Source organism: Amphiura filiformis, chromosome 2 (genome assembly GCF_039555335.1).
Source record: "Amphiura filiformis chromosome 2, Afil_fr2py, whole genome shotgun sequence".
In the NCBI taxonomy this organism is placed as follows: Eukaryota; Metazoa; Echinodermata; class Ophiuroidea; order Amphilepidida; family Amphiuridae; genus Amphiura; species Amphiura filiformis.
The window spans coordinates 20537860-20561582 of record NC_092629.1 but is presented as its reverse complement, the minus strand read 5'-3'; the positions used below and the strand labels follow the sequence as shown (position 1 = coordinate 20561582).

General features: G+C 37.3%; 1 protein-coding gene across 1 annotated transcript in view; it reads right to left on the bottom strand.

The window, feature by feature from the left end:
• Positions 1-21561, bottom strand: part of LOC140138914 (receptor-type tyrosine-protein phosphatase delta-like) — a 117065-nt gene extending 95504 nt beyond the window's left edge. The window contains exons 1-6 of the mRNA XM_072160700.1: positions 21446-21561; positions 3148-3474; positions 2413-2542; positions 2286-2377; positions 1782-2072; positions 774-908 (exon numbers count right to left, since the gene is read on the bottom strand). Coding sequence (XP_072016801.1) covers positions 774-908; positions 1782-2072; positions 2286-2377; positions 2413-2542; positions 3148-3474; positions 21446-21515 — 1045 coding nt within the window. The 5' untranslated portion in view covers positions 21516-21561. The remainder of the gene's footprint in view (positions 1-773; positions 909-1781; positions 2073-2285; positions 2378-2412; positions 2543-3147; positions 3475-21445) is intronic.
• Between the last annotated feature and the right edge of the window lie 2162 nt (positions 21562-23723).

The window sequence follows — 23723 nt, the reverse complement described above, 5'->3', positions numbered from 1 at the left end:
AATTGCAACTTCAAACATCTATTTTTCGTTTTATTTGTTTTATGGAGCACATCCTAACCTGATGACTTTCCAAGCTTGGAGCTGCTTGGCTACATTCATAAAAAGAAAAGAAATCTACCAAAAAAACGTTGACAACGTAAAGAAATCAACAAGTTTAAAAAACCCACCTCGGCTCACTTTTTGAAACTTGGTCCCATTTTAAACACCAACATAGGAATCAGTGTTTTATTTTATTTCAACAGAACACAGCGTTTCCAACAAGATTACAAGCCTACGTGTTATTTGTGTAATTCAATCATGAAGCATTATTATTATAAAACAAAACACAATAGGATATTGGCTTACCGTGCAAGAACAAGACAATAACCTTTCAGGTCGTTTCAGAAAGCTTACAAATTAAAATCGCATCTGCACATTAAAGATATACATAACACTTGTGGAAATGTTTTAAATTTATATAAATATGATAAAGTTTAAATCAGTACCTTTTACAAATGGGACCAAGTTTCAAAAAGTGAGCCGAGGTGGGTTTTTTTAAACTTGCTGATTTCTTTACGTTGTCAACGTTTTTTTGGTAGATAATACTATAAAGCAAGCCTACCTTGGCAGTTAACACCTTTCCATCCAGGCATACACTGCACTCCAGGAAAGCATTCTCCAGTATCCTGTTAATACATGTCCCTCTACCTGTCCCCCTCTCTAAGCCCTCACCTCCCCCTCTCCCTCACCTCCAACCAAACCCTGTTGGCTAGAATACTTAAAATCAAGCCTACCTTGGCAGTTAATCCCTGTCCATCCAGGCATACATCGGACTCCAGGAGAGCATTCTCCAGTATCCTGTAAGCATGACATACCTTCACAATGACACTCCTGAGTACAACCTGCTCCAAAAGTACCTTGCACACAGTCTGAAGAAAATGCAATAGAAATCATGCTACATAATAAATATATGCAAAAGAGTTTACTTTCATTTTCACTGTAATTATTTGTTCCCAAAACACCAATAATAACTGTTTAGAGCACAAAAAAGGTAGGTAGGTATGCGTATTGTAACGTGTGTGGTGGGCGTAATTTTTACACCTATTGACCAACCTATAAACTGTCCCTAGACTTGGAACAGGTTTCTTCATTTTTCTTTGCACCCTCAAATAAACAGCAGGACATTTTATGTTTAGTAGTATTACAGATATAGGGCTGCTGTCATACACAGACATTGAATCCTTTTCAAATTTTGTCACCATTCATTTTTCCTCAAATTTTGCATATGATGTAGATTTAACATCTGGAATGTAATGCAAGTAGTGTCTTTGCTGCTCTTCTAAATTTATTTATAAAATGTCCCCCCCAGACCAAGGTCATCAAACAATATCTCCCAGGAGGTGCTGCACATGCTGCAAGTACAGTGTGTGCTGATGTCCTAATTTTTACACCTATTGACCAACCTAAAAACTGTCCCCTGCTTCTAAACTGGACTCGGAACAGGTTTCTTCATTTTACTTTGCACCCTCAAATAAACATGAGGACATTGCATTTTTAGTATACCGGTATAGGGCTGCTGTCACACACAGATAGGGCTGCTGTCATACACAGACATTGAATCCTTTTCAAATGTTGTCACCTTTGTCCATGAATTGATTGGTGTGAAAAGCTCTTTATAGGCTTGGTTTTTACTTAGGGTGTCAGTTTGAATTGAAATCTATTTTTCAGTCAAAATGTCTATATAATATCCATCCATTTAGGTACGTTTTCTTTAGAAACAGAAAATTAACAACGTCTCTTACCAGTCATACAGTCCAGTCCTTGATATCCAGAGATACATGAGCATCCGTAGGGGTCTGGACGACAAAAGAAGCGGCCTTTACAAGCATCTCCATGCGCATCCTGTTTTCCACTGCATGCTAAAGCTCCATCATTGCCCCAACGATTGCTACCATGAACCCATTCGCAGTTAGTACCACCAAATCCAGGGGGACAAACACATTGTCCTGATTGGGCATCGCATATCCCACCGTTGTAACAGATGGGGCATTCCTGGTTGCACGACGGTGGGTTCCACCACCCTGGAAGGCATTCTGGAAGGAAAAATATTTAACATTTTTAGGATTTTTTTGTACTTTTTAGGAAATTCATGACAATTTTCCTCAAAGTTTCCCCCTGATAAATGCCCTGGCTATATGTCACTGTCAAATGGGTAGCCAACAAAAATCATAATGAGGGAGGTTACAGTTTCATTCATTTAAAAAAGATTTTAAAATAATAGTTTGAATTCTTTCAAAAGTGTTTACCTTGTACAATAAGTCTCATGATTCCCTGCCTCCCCTGCTCACGTTGACCGCTATCATAACATTCGTAAATTCCTTCGTCAGCTTTATTAACGCTTCCTATGTGTAAAACGCAGGCGATCCTCCCCACCTAGTTTTTAATACCTCATTGAATCTCCATTCCAGCATAGATAAGGGGTTCTGTTGCACCAATCGCATGGTTAGAGTCACGTTTTGTCCAACGTAGACAGTTTTAGTCTGACTTTCTGGTAACACACCAGCTGCAAGAACAACAGAATGTGGACATTAATGTTAGCTGTGAATTTTCTGTAAACATGCATGACAATTCCAATCCCATGCTCAAGCAAATTGCTTAAGCCAGGGCAGAAAAGATGAATTGAAGATAAAGATATGCCCAACAACTCAGTTACAGCCTGTTATGTCAAAGGTCCACTATGTCAAAAGATTGCTATGTTGAAAATAAAGTTTGCTATGTTGAATTTGAAAAAAGGGTTCACTATTTGTTAAATCTAACCCTAACCTTAACGCTAAACATATTAAAGGTGATGAAAAAACAAAACAAAAAACCTGTTTTATGGGCAGATGGAGCTTTCAAGTAGGTCAGTCTCGCATTGTTTTTTTGTTTGTTTGTTTTCGGTTGTTGATGTTGTTGTTGTTTTTTTGGGGGGGGTTTATAGCAAAATGACTCTAATAACCAAAATCTGTAATATTTTCCCTCATTTTGCAGGTTGCCCTTCTTTTTTCTTTTTTGTCTCTGTCTACTTTTTGCTCATTTTTAATGCACACTCCCTGTGTGGAAGATTATAAGGTCCAATCCAATCTTCCATAGGGGTGTGTAAAGATTTCAAAATATATTACTACTCACCGTTTGAATCCATGGTAATTGTTATCATCCGATGTGAAACACCGCCCTTAGTTGCATTGATATAAAATGCTCCTATCCTCTCTATTCCTATCCTAGATGGCAATATTATACGAGTGACCCTACCAGCTAATGATCCCCCAGCAGGCTCATCTAGCTGGCTATAAAATGGGTAAGGTGGCCAGTATGACCCAGTGCCAGTGTACACATCTCTTCCAAGCAAAATGGTAGCGTCAATATCAGTACTGGATTTGTAGCCCCCAAAGAATGTGTCTTCACCTTCTGGTAACATGGGCATCATATTGAAACCTGTGATGTCCAAAATTTCACCTGTGTGAGAAAAACAAATGATATCATTATTATTCAGTATCGAAGTTACGTAATGTTACTATATCAACGGGATCACGCTACTAGAGTAATGAACCACGATCGAAATGATCACCACATAAAGTATATGGCACTCGAAGGCATACCAAAGTAGCGTGATCCGGTAACCAAGAGAATTACGTAACCACTTGATGCTGAATTACACGAGATTTTTTGGGTAATCTACGGAGCACACAGTGCTTTACAAAATAAAAACAACCATAAAAAAACAAAACAATATATACCAAAGGAACAATAATACACAGTGGCGTAGCTAGAGGTTGTGGTGCCCAGGGCTAAGGATAATGGTGCCCCTCCACCATTTCCTGAAACTAGTTTTTGTGCGCTCCGCAAATAGGGCCTATCCCTCATTAATTTTGGTTATAAATAATGAAGTTGAATATTGGTCTTAAGGGTTTTCCGTCGTCACACGATTCGACTTGATTGCGCCTGTTTTCAATGTGTGCATACTCCATGTCGTGCTCCGTGTTGCGTTTTGCGTGTAAATGCTATTTTTGCGCACCGGCAATTACAACATGTAGGGCCACAAAATTTAAGAAAACAATGTTTGCTGAGCGCAAAAAAGGTGGTCGCTTCTAATATATTAAATACAACCTGTACAAACCAAATCTTGCCAGCGTGCTTCCACTGATAACGGACCTGGACCCCTCCCCCAAAGTAGGCTTATGACAGTAGGGTCCAATAGATGGTATGAAGTTATAGGCCTACCCAACAAACACAGAATCAAGGTTTTTTAAAACATTAGGCCTAAACAAATGTTGGTTTTAATTGTATGGGCGGAGCCATAGGCGGAGAGCCATACTTTAATTTTGTTTTGCAATATTTGTTCGCACGTTTAAGGGTTTATCTAGCCACTGTGTAGATTGAAAGTTGCAGGGTATATAGTATGTAATCGAATGAAGAAGTAGATAGATTTTCTATAATAATATGTATTCAGGAGAGGAGATATTTAACAAAAACAAAAACACCCAAGTCCGTCAAATGCACAAATAAGAATACGTGTATAGTACAGGCCTATCCACCATTGGGGAATTGCCGCAGCTGATTAGAGTCGTTCATTTCGTGCAGTAAATAGCGGGCAATGGGTGTATTTTTTGTTTGCTTTTGTGTTGCTTTTTGAAACACTCGCGTTAAGCTATAAAGTCGTTAATTTGTTTGCACAGACCTAGTCTCCTACACAGCCAATTTGTGTCGGGCGATCCAAACAAACATCGTGATAGCAACATACAGTCTGGCCTGAGGCACAGACTATCAAGTGTTTGTTTACCAGTGACCTTCAATAAAATCGATACTGTAGTACAAACATGCTATATACAGGGTGTCCCTGAAAGAACTGTATCGTCAGAAACTTAATTGTTTGGGTATTTTAACGCCACAACTAAACAAAACTAAATACTTGGTGTGGTTGAGCAATAAATCAGCTATCACATACTTTTTGAATTTTGACAAAAGACGAAATATTAAGATTAGAAATTTAATAACGTGGCATAATCACTGCGCATCATAATTTTTACTTCATTTACTGTATAAAACATACATCTTTTGACTCATTATGACACCAGATTTTTTTCTCTTTTTTGAGAAACAAAAATCCTTCCAAACTTTACATAGAGCCAAAAATTTACAAGATTAAATTTTTTATTTTGGCATAACAATTTCGGGAATTTTGTTTTCGTTTGTTAACGTTTGTTTTAATACGCAATCACTCGGGCACACCCTTTCCAACGAAAAATGAAAACTTTAGGGACCGCTCATTATTTACAGGGGAGGGGGGGCCGGGAAAAATGCCGGGGGGGCTATGTGATGTTCACTTTAACAAACAGGGGGTTATGTGATTTTATTTTTCCTGATAGGGGGGTCAGGTGAAATTTAATATTAAATTATTCACTATGATTACCGGTATGATTCACTACAATAGGCCTATTTACCTCATATTTGGCCATTTTAGCCACAAAAATGTAAATGTTTGCGCGCTTCGCACGAATCTATTCCTGCACCATATTTTGAGTTTAGCTTCAATATGGCAATATTTTTGTGACCTTCGCACGCATTTGTGTCATAAACTTATTCTCTCACCAAAGAGCTGGATTCACATAATACCCTTCAAGAAATTTTTCCAACCACCTCATGTCATAAAGAAATCTACGCCACTGTTTATCAGCACATTAGCCATGGCAGGGTGGCAAGTCAGTCCCTCTCCTGCTCAGTCGACAGATGTATTATGACAAAACTTATGCATCTTCCTTTTGGTCTATTTTAGACCCTAAATTAACCCCAGTTTTTTAGTATCAAAATGTCAAATTGCTGTCCAGGTAATGTTCTTTTAGTAGCAGATCAGTGGGACGATTTGGAAATTTTGCCCCCCCCCCTCCCCGGCTCGGTGACTCCGATACATCTTTCTTTGAATTTTAGCATTGAAATAGCATATTTTCTGGGGACAGCTTGGAAAAAACTTGGATTACAATTGTGGGGAGAGGGTGTCTTCTATACAAAGAGCCAGAGGTGGCAATCATGTTGCCATGCCCAGGGGCCATCAAAAGGTGAATCCGGCCATGGTATACCAGCAAAATGTATTTCTCGATGTGAGGGGGGGGGGAGGTATATATTTTTTGGTTGTAATAGGGAGAGTGTGTATTTTTAGATGCTGCTAATAGGGGGGGTTGTGTAACTTTATGAACTCAATTTTGAAATCCTCCCGGCCCCCCCTCCCCTATAAATAATGAACGGTCCCTTAATCTCAACATTTAATTTTGAGCATGGAGAAAGGAAATCATAATTTCCCTCCCGTTTCTCCCCATTTTCCCCTTCTGTTTTTCTTCTCTTTTTTTCATTTTACTTTTCACCTTTCCACATTTTTTCTTCTCAGACAACCCTTGTTTACCAAAAGTAATAAATTGTATTTAATTTATGACGACACAGCATTCTGTCATCCCTGTCTAGCCCCGCTCCAAAGGTTTGACCTGGTTGTTAAACCGGCGCAGGCCAGATGTCAGAACTGCAAATCAAATGCAGCAAGGTAGAGGTTGTAATATCGTGCACATTGCTACCTATACCTTGCTGTGTATAGTGAACAGAGCACGTGTATTTTGCTCACTGGCAATTGATACAAACAGAAGGTATCAATAAATGGGACAGTATGAATGGATCATTTTCAAAGTTTATGTTGTGATGAAGTTTGGAAGTCAACATGTGCGATGATGCCGAGTATTAGGGAACAAACCAAAAGATCAATGACGTCCTATTAACGAAACTAGTTTCGTTTAGGGGTGAGGGGGTAAAAATACCCGATTACGTTTGTACAAAACCATCGGTCTGAAGAATGTGTCATTATTATTATTATGTCAAAATTTTCAACATTTCATTATTACGTTTCTGGCAGGGAGGGAGGGGGTCGGCTGAGAAATGAAACTAGTTACGTTTATAGGACGTCCATCGATCTTTTGGTTTTTTTCTATAGGGTCTACAGGGGTTTTAACAACATGGTGTATCGCCTAAACTTGGTCAGTTGTATTTGTAGTTTATGTTCTTACAGAGCTGAATAGATTTCGGGGTCATCCAAGGTCACCCAGGGTTCATCTGAGGTCAAATGACTAAAAACTGTCATATGGGCACGAAACTTGGTGGGTATAGTCAACACTTAAGGGACCGATCGTTATTTAGGGCAGGGGGGGTAATGGGCGTTTTGGAAAAAATATCGACAAACAATTTCGCGTTCCCCCCTCGCGTCCGCTCAAAATTTTCGGATTCCCCCTTGTTTTCCCGAATTTCTCCATTTAAAACTTAACATTCCCCCCTCTTGGTTCAACGAAAAATTTCGCGTTCCCCCCTCAAGACCCCAAAAATTTCGGATTCCCCCCTCAAAACGCCCATTCCCCCCCCTGTCGTAAATAACGATCACTCCCTAAGAGTGAAATTTTTGGAAGTCATTTCGGGGTCATCCGAGGTCACCCAGGGGCATCTGAGGTCAAATTACTAAAACTGTTATATGGGCACGAAACTTGGTGGGTATAGTCAACATTTAGAGTCAAAATATTGGAAGGTCATTTCGGTGTCATCCGAGGTCACCCCGGGGTCATCTGATGTCAAATTACTAAAAACTGACATAAGAGCATGCAATTTGGTGAGTACAGTCAACATTAAGAGTCAAATGTTTGGAAGGTCATTTTGGGGGTAATTCAAGGTCACTTAGGGCGAGTTTCCCGACAGGAGTCTTATTAAGCCGTAGTCTTAAGGTGGCCTTGAGGCTACTAAGCCTAGCCCGCTCTCGAAGCCGGAGTCTTAACTCTAGTCGGATTTCTTCAACGCAAATTCAACCTAGTCTTAGTGGCCTAGCAGGCTTAACGCTTGACAACCTCGTCCCTTTCAATCAGCGACTTAATTGTATAGGCTGTTGGAGGTAGATGTACATAAGCTGTGGTCCTCACGGTTTACCGTACTAACAAGGTTGCCGTCTCATTATCGCAATGTTCCCGGCGCAAAGACTAGCCTGGACCCGCGGTCTTGTGCTTGGGCTTATACCGTACACAACTTGATGCAAGAATATTGTGTCTGTTTTTGTGTCTTTTATGTATTATTTTATTTCCACTTGACTTTTTATGAGTCCAACTTGTATGAATGATACGCCTATGCTTTATACTCGTGATTTTTTTTTTTTTGCATCCCAAAAAGGGTAAAAACTGTAAAGTGTGCTGAGGCTTGTGGATCAACGTCTAGGCGTTGTGCCTGTGCGTAGGGCACTATAAATCCCTGCGCTTTTATTTTTTTAAACTGTAAGCCTAATGGAAAGGAATCTGTGATTCCCCTAAAAAGGAAAGCAACCAACGTGCTATCTACTGCTGATAACAATAGTCTTCTCAGATCTCACATGAAGTTATCTGTTGGTCATTATTTATAATTATTTAAGTAGAAGATATAGCAATATTATATGCATCTTATCCGTAAATTCAGTTTTAATACTGCATACATGATTGTTTCGTGTCAAATATTTACTATATCTTTACCAATTTTGTCCTTCTTCTATTGGTATAATATAGGCACTCCAAAATTATATTGTAATAGGCCTACGTATGAAAAGTACGAGTATCAAACTATTAAGGCTTGGATAGGGACAGGTGGTATCATATAGGTCTTCATAATGATGATGATGATGATGATGATGATGATGATGATGATGATGATGATGATGATGATCATGATGATGATGATCATGATGATGATGAAAGATTTTTTTTAAAATTATATCGTTGTTAAAAACCATCATTCAAAATGAGTAGGTCTTATGATAGCAACAGCTACTTAAAAAAATTCAACTAACTCAAATGAACACTGAAGTAAAATGCTGAAATGTTCAACTAAATCGAACAATTACTTACCCACAGTGGCGTAACTAGACATTTTCATTTGGGCTGGGGTGGGGAAAGCGGGGAAAACATAATAAATGAGGGGCAGGCATCGTTCATGCTGTTTGGGTTTGTAAGGGGTGGAGTGGGTCTGAGGAGTTATGGGATCTGCTTGGAATGTGTCCCCGAACATTTTCAGTAGATTTCTTTTTGACATGGGGGGGAGGTGGGATTGAAAAAAAAATTATGGTTAATGCCATATTTTTAAGGTATTAAAGCTGGTGACATATAGGCCAATGGTACAAAAGTGGGATAAATGCAATTTATTTAACCTTAAAAATTGAGTTTTTAGGTTAAAATGACCAAATAATGAGGTTAATTAATAACTCTCAGAAGTAGGCCTAATTTACCTTTTTCATGGGGGGGCAAGAGCTACTTACTCATGTTAATTGAAAGACCGTCAAAAATATGAAAGATAAACTTTGCGTTACAATTTAAATAATTTGTAAATTGAAATAGACCAAGGCTTATGACCTAAGACCTGCTCTGAGGCAGGGCCAAGAAAAGCCGCTGTAAGCCTGGTCTAACAGGCTTGCGTAGACTACGGCTACAGAAGACTGATTTCTAGAAATGCAAATTTTACTGAAGCCTGGGGCTAATCCTACAAGCCTGGCCCATGGGCTAACGAAGCCTCGAGGCTATGGTAGCCGTGCTTGGGAATCGTTTTCAGTTAAGCCTGGTCTTACGACCTCTTAAGCCTTGAGGCTAGACAAGCCAATTGCTAAGCCACCCGTCGAGAAATTCGCCCTTAGAGGTCATCTGAGGTCAAATGACTAAAATCTGTCGTATGGGTATGAAACTTGGTGGGTACAGTCAACATTGCTAGGAAACTGTCTATACATACAAAAACACAGCTCGGGTTGTTTTGGTAAAGCAGTACCAACACCTGTTGTGAACTCGACACCACGAGGGGATATCCCATATCCCAACCCGTGCTCTGGGCATCTTGTAAAACATAAACATTACACAGCTGTGCGGCCTATTACATTTCCATATTATTTCCTTCTTTAATCACCCCACACTCCCCATCCACCATCCAGGCTTCGCCCATACAGGGTTCTGAAAAGAAACTCACATCTAAACACAACCACTACCATACCATCACCCAACAACCTTACACACCAACCGCGTATGCCGAAAACCGCGCAACCCGAGAACCGCTCTAGTTGGGTAATTCGTTTTAATAATATTTTGGCCTAAATGTTGGGTAACCACTATATTATAGGCCTATTAATACGCCTATAACACACTACATGGCAACTTTGAAAGTTTATAATCCAACATTTAAATGTTTAAAGCATTTTGTGTTATTGGGTAAATGAGGTGCAGGCACCCCCACACACCGACATCGCCCGGTTAATATAATTACATTAGTACAGCCAGAGACACTGAAATGAATACACAGGATCGATACACGTAAATGTGCTATGCACGATTGATATTCAGACGATAAATCTTTTGATACCGGGGTGGAAAATGATGAATATCTCCCGTAAATGATTTCGTATAAAGAAACCAGATCTGGTTCCTTGCACTTGAACATATGAAGAGCTTTGTTTCAAAACCCCTTACATCCACTTGCCCATTTTTGAGAACACATCAAAAAAATCATCAAAAAATCACTGATATACGGGGTTTGTAACAAAAGAAGTCTTTGACGGGATGCTTGGGTAGGATGAGCATCCTGCCAAAAACTGCATTTGTTGAAAAACACCTTATATCAGTGATTATTTTAATGATTTTTTGATGTGTTCTCAAAATTGGGCAAGTGGATGTAAGGGGTTTTGAAACAAAGTTCTTCATATGTTCAACATATATTATCGTTAATGTTAGGTTGCGCTTTGAAAAACTAACGTGCGTCTTGAGCTGAAAAAGTGACCAAAATCATCAGATTTTATATAGCGCAGCGTAGACCCTCATGGAAGTAGTCTTGGGCCAGACTCTACGTGGCTATCACGAACATACAGGATCGACGAGTGTCAGACCGACTGACACAAACTGACTGTGTAGGAGACTATCGTAAAGGCAGTTAAAAGCATGACAATGGCGTATGTATGCTCCCTGACCGTACAGAGGTCAGTCACAGGCTAATGTCATTAGCCTTAGTCGGATGTCCTTCAGCCTATTATGTGTTTTATAAACAGGTGGGAACACCCATTCTTGGCTGTGGATTCACCCTACCATGGCATTTTCTGCCATGAAGATATCTGGGCGATGACACTGTGCCCCATGCAAATGCAGTCAAGTCACACTCGCTACATGTATATTGTTTCTGTCAGCAAAGTCATAAAAGGATAAAAAGTAAAAACATGATCCAAGATTTTCATGATTTTTCGGTCGGTCGAGAAAGGGCCCAAGAGTGCATGCAATTCATGTTGCATGAGGTGCAAGCACCCCCATGCAAATGCAGTCAAGTCACATTCGCTACATGTATATTGTTTCTGTCAGCAAAGTATAAAACAAAACAACAAAGAGTATCAGTCGAAATGCTACTCAGGTTTATGTTCCATTCTGGCGTGCAACACTAAATGATAATTTTTGATTCATTGGTGCACAGAGATGCAAATTAAGACCATGCACCAGAAATTCAAAAGTTTTACCATTTTAAAACATAAGGACATAAAAGTCATGTTAACTTTTTATGAAGCATTTTAAGAAGCATTGTTGATGAAGTATTTTTATGAAGCATTTGAAAATTGTTTACCAAGAAGGTGTATGATTAAGTCTAGCATTTCCTGCAACTGAACAGTTCTCCTATACTAGTCTTGATCAGGGGTGTGAGTGACCTCTATTGAAAAAAGCAACTTTGTTCAAAAAAGAGGAAAAGCACTGAAATATGTTCAAAATGGACTGAAAATGATAGAAAAATCTTACATTTTGCCTCAAAGGAATTTCCAAAAAAGAGGAATTCAGCTTAAAAGAGGAGATTTCACACCCCTGTCCATTTAATTTAAATACTAACATTTTTATAAGGCAAAGCGGAGTTGGCGGTAATCTATCGCCGCCAAATTAATAGTCTCAATCATGCATATTTCTGCACTGTATTTTATAAATCTTTAATTGAAAGGTTTTTCTGAAAAGAGCACATTGGCAATAATGCGTTTTAACACACACACACAAAGAGTAAGAGAGAGAGATAGAGAGAGAGAGGGACAATTTTTTGTGTCTTTTCTTTCGTATTTCAAATTTAGTAACATGTCAACCGTCAAGCTTACTTAAATACAAAAAATTTAACTTCAACAGACCTACATTAATAAGCTAAAGCAAACGAAAAATGGACATCAGACTTAGGGATATAAATTTGCTGGAATTCGCCTTGTCTTGGCAAAAATTATACTCTCCCATCGCTGATTTCAAATTGTGTGTTTTTCATTGATATTGCCAATTAATTAATATGCAGAAATATAAATATATTTGGGCTATATTTCCCGAACAAATGATGAATAGTTTATTCATTTTAAATATTATATAACACACAAAATTATTTAGACAAAAAAAATTGTTGTAATATACTAATATTTATCACAGAACCAACACAGGGCATTGGGCAGCCTAGGCCTACAAAATAATGTACATGTATCATGGAAGTCCGGTTGGCCTATTAGGTGTGCCCCTTTGGTAGTTTTCTATCACCTCTGTGTCCTGTTACCCATGCCATTTCCTCTCTCTAGTTCTCTTCCTTCCTGTATCACGATTACAGCCTATAATGTTTATACTTGGTTTAATGCAAAATAAGATAAGACACTATGTCCATAGAAACTTGCAAGACACAAAATGGCTGCAAAGAGACGACTTCTGATCAGTTCCCAAGACCCCTTTTTGTCCAGCCGATCAGTTCCCTAGATCCCCTTTTTGGTCCGTCCATCAGTTTCCTAGTATGTAGACCTCAAGTTTGGAACTGGCGGTAGCACACCCCTATCCAAAAAAATTTGAGTGCCCCCACCCCCATCAGCTTCTGATTGGCTAGAATCACAACTAGTGCCTAAAGTTTGGACCATCAGTTCATACGACAGGGTTCGAGGTTTGAGTCAGGTTTCACTGCCAAATGTGTGAAAAAAATATTTAGGTGTGAAGAATACTTCTAAAAATGAGCATATATAGTATTTCTAAGGTAAAAATGTCTGAATTTTCAATTCTCCTAACTTAGAATACTGTATCTTAAGTCGTTTTTGGGTTAAATATGGATTTATGGCCATTTTTACTGAAAATGACCAGTTTTAGGTGAAAAAAATTTCACCATTAATTTTTAATCCCTCATATTTTCTACTATATAGATAAATGTTGTCTTTCTCTGTTATTTTGTATTACCTGATGGTTTATTTGTTCAAATAAAACTGTTTTTAATTGATTTCATTGCTTACTTTGTATACCATACCCGGATAAAGTTGAACTTGAAAGTGAAAAAACGAAGCCCAAAAAAGGTCATTTTCGAGAGATTTGTATCTTAGTTTCGCCATAAAATTTGATCTAAAGGGGCTAGAGACCTCATTAACCCCTCATTTTAATGATATTTCAATTTGCCACACACTGATAATAATTTTAACTTCCTTCAAAAAAGAAAATTTGAAGAAAATTGCAAAATGTTACCCCTACCCCTAAGCGTGAAAAAAATATGGCAAATTGTAAAAAAAAATTATTTCGAAAAACTTATGGAGGTACAGCTCTGAAAAGTTGATCGATTGTGCACTCTACCAATCTCCACAATCGATTAGATTTGTGGAAGGATGCCATGTACACTTTTTTTTCAAAATAATTTTTTTACGACTCAGATTTTGCCCCATTTTGAGGTTCACGCCATTTTTCGATGTATCAACCCCTTAAACCCAAAGGTTACACCCATAAAAGTTATTCCAGGAAGAACAGTCAATGCCTTTCATGTTGTGCCCTCAAATATGTAATTATAAAGGGATGATCTGATGATAATAATGACCACCGATGATGAAGAATCTTTCACACCGGGAGATGTAGTATGGGCAAAGCATGGTTGCTTCTGGTATCCAGCTAAAGTCATTTCCCCAACTGATGTACCTGAACATCTGAGAAGTTCTATCCTGAGAAAACTGAAACAAGTATTAGTCAAGTGGTATGGTGAAGAGAACTTTAGTTCTGTACCAGCTCATCACATCAACCACTTATCAGAAAATAAAGTTGATGCAGCCCGTGCGCTAGATCACACAATATTCAGTTGCGCTTATCAACAAGCCATTTCTGATGTCAGGGGTGAATAAAGTGCTATATGCTTCAGTATAAACATTTTAAGATTATGTAAAGGTAATCAGTTATACATTAACACTTTAAGAACATAATTTCTTTATGAGTTTAGACATCAATAGATTTATTGTCTTGACACCAAACCTGACCGCTATATGTTTACTAAATATATAGGAATACAGGGCCTCAGTACCAACATCATTTCATTTTCATACATGAGAACAGTGTTTAAGCAGTCTTTATAGTTTGTTTAACATATTTATAGATTCAAAACAACTTTAACTGAAGTAATAATGCTCTGTAACTTTTAAAAATACAGTTGTGTTCCAAGTAGACTCCCAGGATTGGTTAACATTTTCATATCATTCTTCGTAAAAACAACATGCGCTTAGAATTTGTTACATATCTTTAAAATGGTGATACCCTGTGTATTAAAAACTTCAGAAATGAACTCAGCACAAAATTCTAGTCCAGAAAACATGTATAATGTTATGATAACATGAACTTCATTTTTCCCCCATTTTGGCAGTAAAACCTGACTCAAACCTCGAACCCTGTCATACATGGTCATCCAGGTTGATACATTTTTGTACCATCAATTAGGTTATAGCACTAGCAGCTCTACAGCCAGTTTAAAATTCAAAACATGTAAATCCACATAAAATTAACATGGACATTATCATTTAAAAATAATATAATATGAATATTAATACAAGACACATATGTTTTATTCAAAAATTAAATTAAAAATATTTAGAAAAAGTTATAGAAAATTTTGACAAGACAATTTAGAATGTTGGCAAAATGTGCTGTTTGTCTAAAAAATTTGGGGGAAAAATGACCCATTTAAAAAAGTAGATTGTCTCTGATTACCCATACCGGGTACAGGTTCATACCATTTATTATTTGGACCACAAAAATGCAGGAAATCCTGCAAAAGCAGGAAAATTCTCATACCTGTGCAAGTCTTGTGCATCTATTTGGATTATAAGGAATCAGATAGCAACGTTTACACAGTATTTTTGTGAAACCTGCGAGCACATCAGACATCGAATTGCATTCTGAATATGAGGAATATCCTTCTGATATTGAATAATTTTTTGAAATTTGCAATTTATACAAATTTTATGGTAAATTATTAAAATTTTTGATAATTAACAGTCCTCGCGTCTGCCTCGCGAAATAAACTTTATAAATCTATGAGACATAGTTTATGTCGCTGGGATGAAAAGCCGACAATTGAAAATTATGACCTTTCATATTGAAGATTTTTTTGGTATTTGGGGGGAAAAGTCTTCATTTTTATAGCCCCCAAAACAAAGTTTAGAATTGACATTGAAAATTTCTCATGCATTGTCAAACAAAATAAGCTTATCCCTGAACTTTGATGCTCCCGCAACCACTGATTACTTTAACTACCATCCAGTTCATTACCAATACAGTGGTGTACCCAGGCCGCTCCTACCGGGGGAGGGGGGACTGGAGAAAAGGTGAATTTTGTCACCATCATCATAATTTTTGTCATCAACAACCTGAAAAGGTTGACCCAATATTTTTTGGAATGAGTTGAAAAAGAAAAGAGCAAACGCAAAAAGGATAATAGGTGTAAGCAACCTAAAAACCAACAAAATTATTTATAATTCCATTTGTTTCACAATTTTTAGACATTTTGACAACTTTTCCGCCCTTAAAATCATTTGATTTGCTGCCCTTCTTCTTTTATGGAAATTATGGTCCCTTCCTTTTGCCACCCCTGCTTTTTACCCTAGGGTCTTGCACCCCAAAACCAATATGTGACATGATCAAGGGGAATGAGTCACATGTCGACCCTGGTCGAAAATGAGTTTTACATATATGTTAATAAAGAGAATATTTAGAGCTTTCAGAAACAGAAAACCCCCACGGCATTAATTAGAGAGAGAATGTGATATGGACATAATGGTATTCAAATTTATGGAAAATATGGAAAAATATCTTCCACAGGAGTATGAATTTTAAATGAAATTAGCACATTCCATTTGAAACCCACCCTCCCTCTGTGAAAGATTCAGGTTGAATCTTTCTCAGAATGTGTATGAAATCCAAATGGAGCTGCCTAATGTGTTCATTCCATGAAATGTACGTACATCATTCCCCCTACATGTATGTAACATTTTCCCAAAATCTTCAAAAGGGGCAGTGCCCGGGGCAGTGATGTACAATGTAGTAGGCCTACATAGTATAGAGCAGTTTTGAAACATTATCACCAGTGTTCGAATTAAGAAAAAATAATTGGTTGTCCCACGGACAACCAGGTTACAATTTCTGGTTGTCCGTCTAAGTTTTTGGTTGTCCGTATATTACCAGCTAAAAGATACACATACAAAGGTGAGTTTTGGCTACACATTTATGGTTGTCCGGCGGACAACCGAATCAGTATTTTTGGTTGTCCGGCGACTTTTTTAGTAGTCCCGGGCAACCGGACAACCAAAATTTCGAACGCTGATTATCACCAGGAAACAGTGAGCAGAGCATTTCAGGTATCAAAATTGCAACATCATTGACCTCTTGATCTATAAACCGTGATGTACCTACTGATTTGTGATCATCTGTCCTGGTGAGGATTTCCTCTCATGTTTCCTATTTCAAAGTGGTTTCAATTTTCAATGTTTTTTATCTTTTCACCAGAAATATGAACCTGCAAATGTTGCATCTTGGTTATAGGTTTTTAAAGCTAATGTTAAAGGAAAGTGGCCCGATATGTTTGGAAAATATTCATTATTCGGCTGTATTCATTATTACCTAATATTACCTAATATCTTGCACTGTTAACATAAGACCATCTCAAAACATGGATTAGTATCATCTATAATTGCTGCAAATATGTTAAATTTGCTGATCAGTGTAAATTTCTATTAAAAAAATGTGGTCATTGGGCGCAAGCTGATGAAACAAGGGGTCATTGTGTGGCAGGTTTCATGGGTTTATTGACAGGCACATGATGCATGCCAATATATGCCAGGGCCCCCTTCACCGCCCCCCCCCAGATTACCATCACTGACAAACTAAAAGCAGCACAGGGTAGCTTCTTTATTGCCTAAAATTAATTTGTACGGTAGCCCCACCACATATTTATATTTATGCATTAGGCGGAGGTGCCGTATACATGTATAATGTTAGCTTTGGACATAATTATTTTATTCATTTTTGTAAGTCGGGTGGAAAATAAAGAAAATAATTAAATATCCAAAGCTAACCCTAAATACATTGCCTCTGCCTAATGCTTCTCGAGTTGATCTTTTTTACTCTTTCCAGATTAGGCTAATGAAATGAAATGATTAGTTTCCCGTCACATTTTTTGCAGTGAAATATGAGGTCATGATTTCATAAATTCATTATTTTAGAAAATTTCATTGTTGTCAAAAACTTTCATTTATAGCTATTACCTATATTGTTGATGAAAGACCATCTCAAAACAGGTATTAATGTTAGATCAGGGGATATCAGAAATTTTGAGAGTTTCTATTTTGATTATTTCCAATTTTCAGATGCCGTAATTGACTTTTTTTTTTTTTAAATAATGAAAGTTTTGGTCAAATTGAAAAGGTGATAAGGGCTGGTGACGGGAAGCTTGGTTTCATTTCCTTAAGGGGGGTCCCAAATTTACAAAAAGTCGGCGTCAATAGAACTGCAACCCCTACGGCTGCAAAAAATTGTATGACCCCACCACCAATACACCTTACCCCCTATTCAGGCTAAAATTGTATTGAAATCAGTCTTTTTGAATAAAATAAACACACATACATTGTAGGCCCTAATATCTGTCATCTTGTGACTCCCTACATTTTGGTCATCAAAAATTGTATGACCTCACCCCCCTATTTTTCTTTTCAAAATTTATGACCCTTCTCCCCAGTATATTTGGGACCCCATTCCCCCCTTCCAAAGAAAATGCTGGGGGCACTTGACTTTGGAAGTGATGGGGATGTGCGGACACAGCAGTTCAAAACTAGGGGTCTTTCAGTGAGAGCCTAAACACCGAAAAAGGGGGGTCTTTCAGTGAGAAGGTCCAAAAAAAAGGGGGTCTTTCCCTAAGAATGAGGAAATTCTGACCAATAAAGGGGGTTATCCAGTGAGACTGGGAAAAAATTTGAGTCAAGATAATTATAAGGCCAATGAAAGTCAAATCCTTGTTTCACATTACACAATTTTTCATGACTATGTAGATGACCATTTCATTTTTCATTATTTCATACCATTTCATTATTGCAGATCTGTTATGGTGTAAACCAATAACTACCAATGTATAGGCCTACATGTGATAAATCAGTTTGTAATCTATGTAGTTTACAACCACATCAAGGTGATTGTGCAACTATTATCTAAAGTTTCACAATATTTTTTTACGGGATGAGATCAGAGCAGATCAAAAAGTGCAGGACAGAGAAGTGAATAGGTATTCATTATTAATTCATTATTATCCATATACCATGCTCCTACTGCAATGAAAATCCCTGAAAATCAACAGAAAGACAGGTGCGGATCCAGAGGGGGGGCGGAGGGGGTGCGCGCCCCCCGTAAAAATAGCAAAAGTAGGAAAAATGGGGCGCGCGCCCCCCGTAAAAATGGGAAAAGGGGAAAGAAAAAAGGAGAAAAACAGAAGAGAAAAGCGAGAAAATGAGAAGAGAAAGGTTAAATTGCGCATAATATTGAATTGAGAAGGCCGGTGCCTAAAAACTGCACAGTCGGGTCGATCGAAGGCCTAATAGGTGTATGTAGGATAGGTCTGTGAATATTTTAGGCATTGCTTGAAGGCAGATCCTCGGCCCAAAAATCATAGTTCTGCGTTCTGCGAGCCCGCTGATATAAAGCTCTGATAGGCCTATGCAGGGCCCGTCACATCATCGGTCACCAAAGTCAGTATTAACACGTCAATGCTGACATTAATCCATGCATGCTTTAGTAGGCCTTGTGTGTCTCAAGTCTTACAAAGTGTCAGTGTAACATTTAAAATTTTGCAAATTGAGTTTGGGCCCTTTTTTTGTTTTGTTTAAAACAAAGATATAAATGGTCTAAAAATGATGCACTAAATGGCTTCAAGTGGACCTTCATTTTGCAAATTCCCCCCCCCCCCGACACCCCTATACGTAAACGTATACAACTGGCCGTTTTTGTTTTTGTTTCGGACACCCGTACACCCGCCTATATTGACTTAATGATTAGGCCTATAGTAATAGTGAATAATGGTCCACGAATGGCTTCGATTGGGCCTTTATTTTCACACATTTCCGAACTTTAGCTAACTAAAATTTTACACAGATGCAATTGAATTTATACAATAATATGGAAAAATTTTCCGCTCTTTCAAACTCAAATTTCCCAGCAAACACAACACGTTTTAGACATCATTCGCAAAAGGTTATAAAAGGTTGTCAGAAAACGTTTAATTGTCGGGTTATATAAAGGGTATATTAAGAGTATATTAAGAGTATATACGTTTTCATAACTTTTAAAAAACATTTTCTGATAATCTACTGCTCAGCAAACAAAAATGTTTTACAGAAAACGTTTAAATGTCGGGTTATATAAAGGGTATAAAAACGTTTTAATAACATTCCAAAAACATTCTTGAAAACTTGTTACAAAACATTCTAAACAGAATGTTATTTTGGGGTTGAAAAAATATTTTGCGAAAAATGTTTGCCCAAAATATTGTCAATAACGCTTTTAAACATGTTTTGATGACCTTTATATAACCCGACATTTAAATGTTATTAAAGGTTTTGAAAAAAACATTTTAAGAACATTTCTGTGTTTGCTGGGTTAAAATATTTTAACATAATGTTATTAAAGTATTGACACAATATTTGGCAAAAATGTTTGCAAAAATAGTCTGCAATGACATTTTTTAAAAACATTTAAAAATATTGTTGTAGTGTGTTTTCATACAAAAGCGTTTTAAAACGTTATCATGACCTTTATATAACCCGACATTTTAATGTTATTAAAACGTTTTTACCTAAACCAAAAGCCAAAATATAACTTATTTAAAACGTTTTTAAAACGTTTTTGTGTTTGCTGGGTTCACACAATAATAGTGTCAAAATGGTCCAACAAATGGCTTCAATTAGGTCTTCATTTTGCAAAAGTTTCTCACTTCTGAGGTGGGCACATCCCCCCTCAGCCACCCCCCCTGCGTCGCGCCAGCGCGACGCGATGACCGCTTTGCGGCCATATGGTTCGTCGCCCTCTAGAAATCTCATCCATATTTTGCGCCCCCCGTATTTTTTTTCCTCTCTGGATCCGCGGCTGAAAGAGATATTTAAAACCACAATTATTTAATGGTATGTTAAAGTTTGTTAGAAGTCAACATTTTATAATATAGTAAATAATGAAATATTTGGCCAGCAGTTGGTTTTGAGTGGAGTAGGGTAAGGCCCATGAAAGTCAATTCCGAGTTTATCGTCACTTTTTTTTTCCAGGTTGGTGAGGTGACTTTATCATTTTTCATTATTCCATCAGATTTCATTATTGACCTAAAATGCGTGTTGATGTTGAAGAAATTTTCACGAAAGGTAGGGACTAGAAAAGTTAGAAAAGAGCCTGGTTTTGCTTCCAAGTTATGAATTTATATGTTTTACAAACAATAATAGCCTATATGTTTCTAATTGCTAAAACTGGTGAAAACACTGATACTTTGAAAATAATGAATTATTTTGGCATTTTTGAAAGTTTGACGCGGTATTTTGGTTTCCAAAAAGTGACGCTGGCGGGGATGATAAACTTCGAATCGACTTTCACGCACCTAACAGCAAACTAGGAATCGACTTTCATTAGCGTAAAAGTTCAGTTAGAGATTATCACAAATTTTCCCAAAATTTTTGAAAAAAAGGGGTCTTTTGGTGACAGGAAAACAAAAAAGGGGTCATTGGGTGAGAGGGAGTTCAGTAAAGGGGGTCATTGTGTGAAGAGGGAGTTGAAAAATGGGGGTTAATGTGGCCACACATCCCCATCACCCATTTTAGTGAGTGCCCCCCCCTGGCCTATAGGCCTATGCAGTTGATACAGCCAGATTCAGATACTAGGCTGGAATCAGATACTGATTCACACACATGGGTTATACACAGTGAAAATGCACAACACTGACCATATCTTATAAATGTCACCATGACCATGAGAAGAATCAACTATCAAGACTGTACTGAGGCATAGGCCTATGGCCCCGGGCATATGGCTGCTGTTCCGCGCTGCTGTTGTGTTGTAGGCGTCGAGTTGTTCTGGTTTTAGGACTGCGTGACAACGTAAAAACACAGTGAGCAACTTACCCATGCCTCCATTCGCTGATAAAACATAGTACAAAATACAAGGTATATATCCAAAATATAAATTCCCCATGGTGTTTCAATTCAGAGACCCGCGTGTGCACATCCTCATTCTAGATCATTTTGCTGCCGAATGACTGAATGACGGGGCAAGGTTGCCAGTGTTGATTCACCGAAATTCGCAAATCAAATCGATATGTAGGTAATGTATTAAGGGATTTTTGTATGCGGTCATAGGATTCACTTCGGGAATCTCCCTTAGGAGTGCTTACTTAGAGGGCGGTATTAACGATAAGGAATAAGCCTGGAATAACCAGGGAACAACACTGGACAACACCTGAACACCCCAGCAAACACAAAAACGTTTTAAAAACGTTTTAAATAAGTTATATTTTGGCTTTTGGTTTAGGTAAAAACGTTTTAATAACATTAAAATTTCGGATTATATAAAGGACATGATAACGTTTTAAAACGTTTTGTATGAAAACACACTACAACAATATTTTTAAATGTTTTTAAAAATGTTATTGTAAACTATTTTTGCAAACATTTTTGCCAAATATTGTGTCAATACTTAAATAACATTATGTTAAAATATTTGAACCCAGCAAACACAGAAATGTTCTTAAAATGTTTTTTTTTCAAAACCTTTTAATAACATTTAAATGTCGGGTTATATAAAGGTCATGAAAACGTTTTAAAACGTTTTGTATGAAAACAAACTATACAACAATATTTTTAAATGTAATTAAAAAATGTTATTGTAAACTATTTTTGCAAACATTTTTGCCAAATATTGTGTCAATACTTAAATAACATTATGTTAAAATATTTGAACCCAGCAAACACAGAAATGTTCTTAAAATGTTTTTTCAAAACCTTTTAATAACATTTAAATGTCGGGTTATATAAAGGTCATGAAAACGTTTTTAAAACGTTATTGAAAATATTTTGGGCAAACATTTTTCGCAAAATATTTTTCAACCCCAAAATAATATTCTGTTTAGAATGTTTTGTATCAAGTTTTCAAGAATGTTTTTGGAATGTTATTAAAACGTTTTTATACCCTTTATATAACCCGACATTTACACGTTTTCTGTCAAACATTTTTGTTTGCTGAGCAGTAGATTATCAAAAATGTTTTTTAAGGTTATGAAAACGTTTTATACTCTTAATATACCCTTTATATAACCCGACATTTAAACGTTTTCTGACAACCTTTTATAACCTTTTGCGAATGATGTCGAAAACGTTTTGTGTTTGCTGGGACAGGGCAACATTTGATATGAAACGTTGGAGCATGCATTTGCGAATTGGAACATACTCAAACATAGTCAACGATTTCGATTTTGATTCAGGTTTTTGATTTCAATTCGGTTCAAATTCAATTCATTTCCCACTAAACTTATTTAGATTCAATTTCAATTATCCAATTATTCAATCCTAATTTTATTTAGATTCAATTCCAAATCTCCAATTCAATCAATCCTCCACTTCATAATATGTTTTTCGATTCTCTCTACCTATGTTTTTATTTATTCGATTCAAATTCAATATATATATATATATAGGCCTATATTTTTTTTCAAATCATTTCGATTCAATTCCATGCAATTCAATGCATCAAAATTAAATTCATGGGGAGAGCGTGGCGCAATGGTTAGGGTACTTGCCTTTAGTGCATGAGGTCCCGGGTTCAATTCCCGGCGGTGGCGATTTGCTGGGATATTGACTTGGAAAAAAAAAGTCTGCAATTAATTGGCAACATCTGTAGATTAAATTCAGACTTCCGCTCTCCCCATGGTTCATTTAGAATTGGGTAAATGAATCATGAAAGTACTCCGTCCTTCGGAGGGGACGTTAAGCCGTCGGTCCCGTGTGCAGAGAGCCATACCTGTACATGTATTTCGCAGCCAGTTTCGAAAAGAGTAGGGTGTTAACCCCTGACTGTTCCCAACCCGTCCCGGTGTTCAAATGGACCCCAATGGAAATAAGCTTCAATAGAGGCTTTCTTGGATTATCCAGGGTTGTCAAAATCCGAACAAATCAAATTCTAACCTATTTTGATTCGATTCATCCAGCATTTCAATTCCAATTCCAATTAATTCCAGTGCTTCGGCCTATTCGTAATTAATAGTGGCAGCGGAAGTATTTAATTAGGCCTAGGGGCGTGAAAAATTATCAATTATCAAATTATCATTTTGAGGTATTTTGGCTGCTTCCAGATTGTTGTTGTTTATCTCTTCAATAATTCTTCTCAAGGCCATTATTTGTGACAATG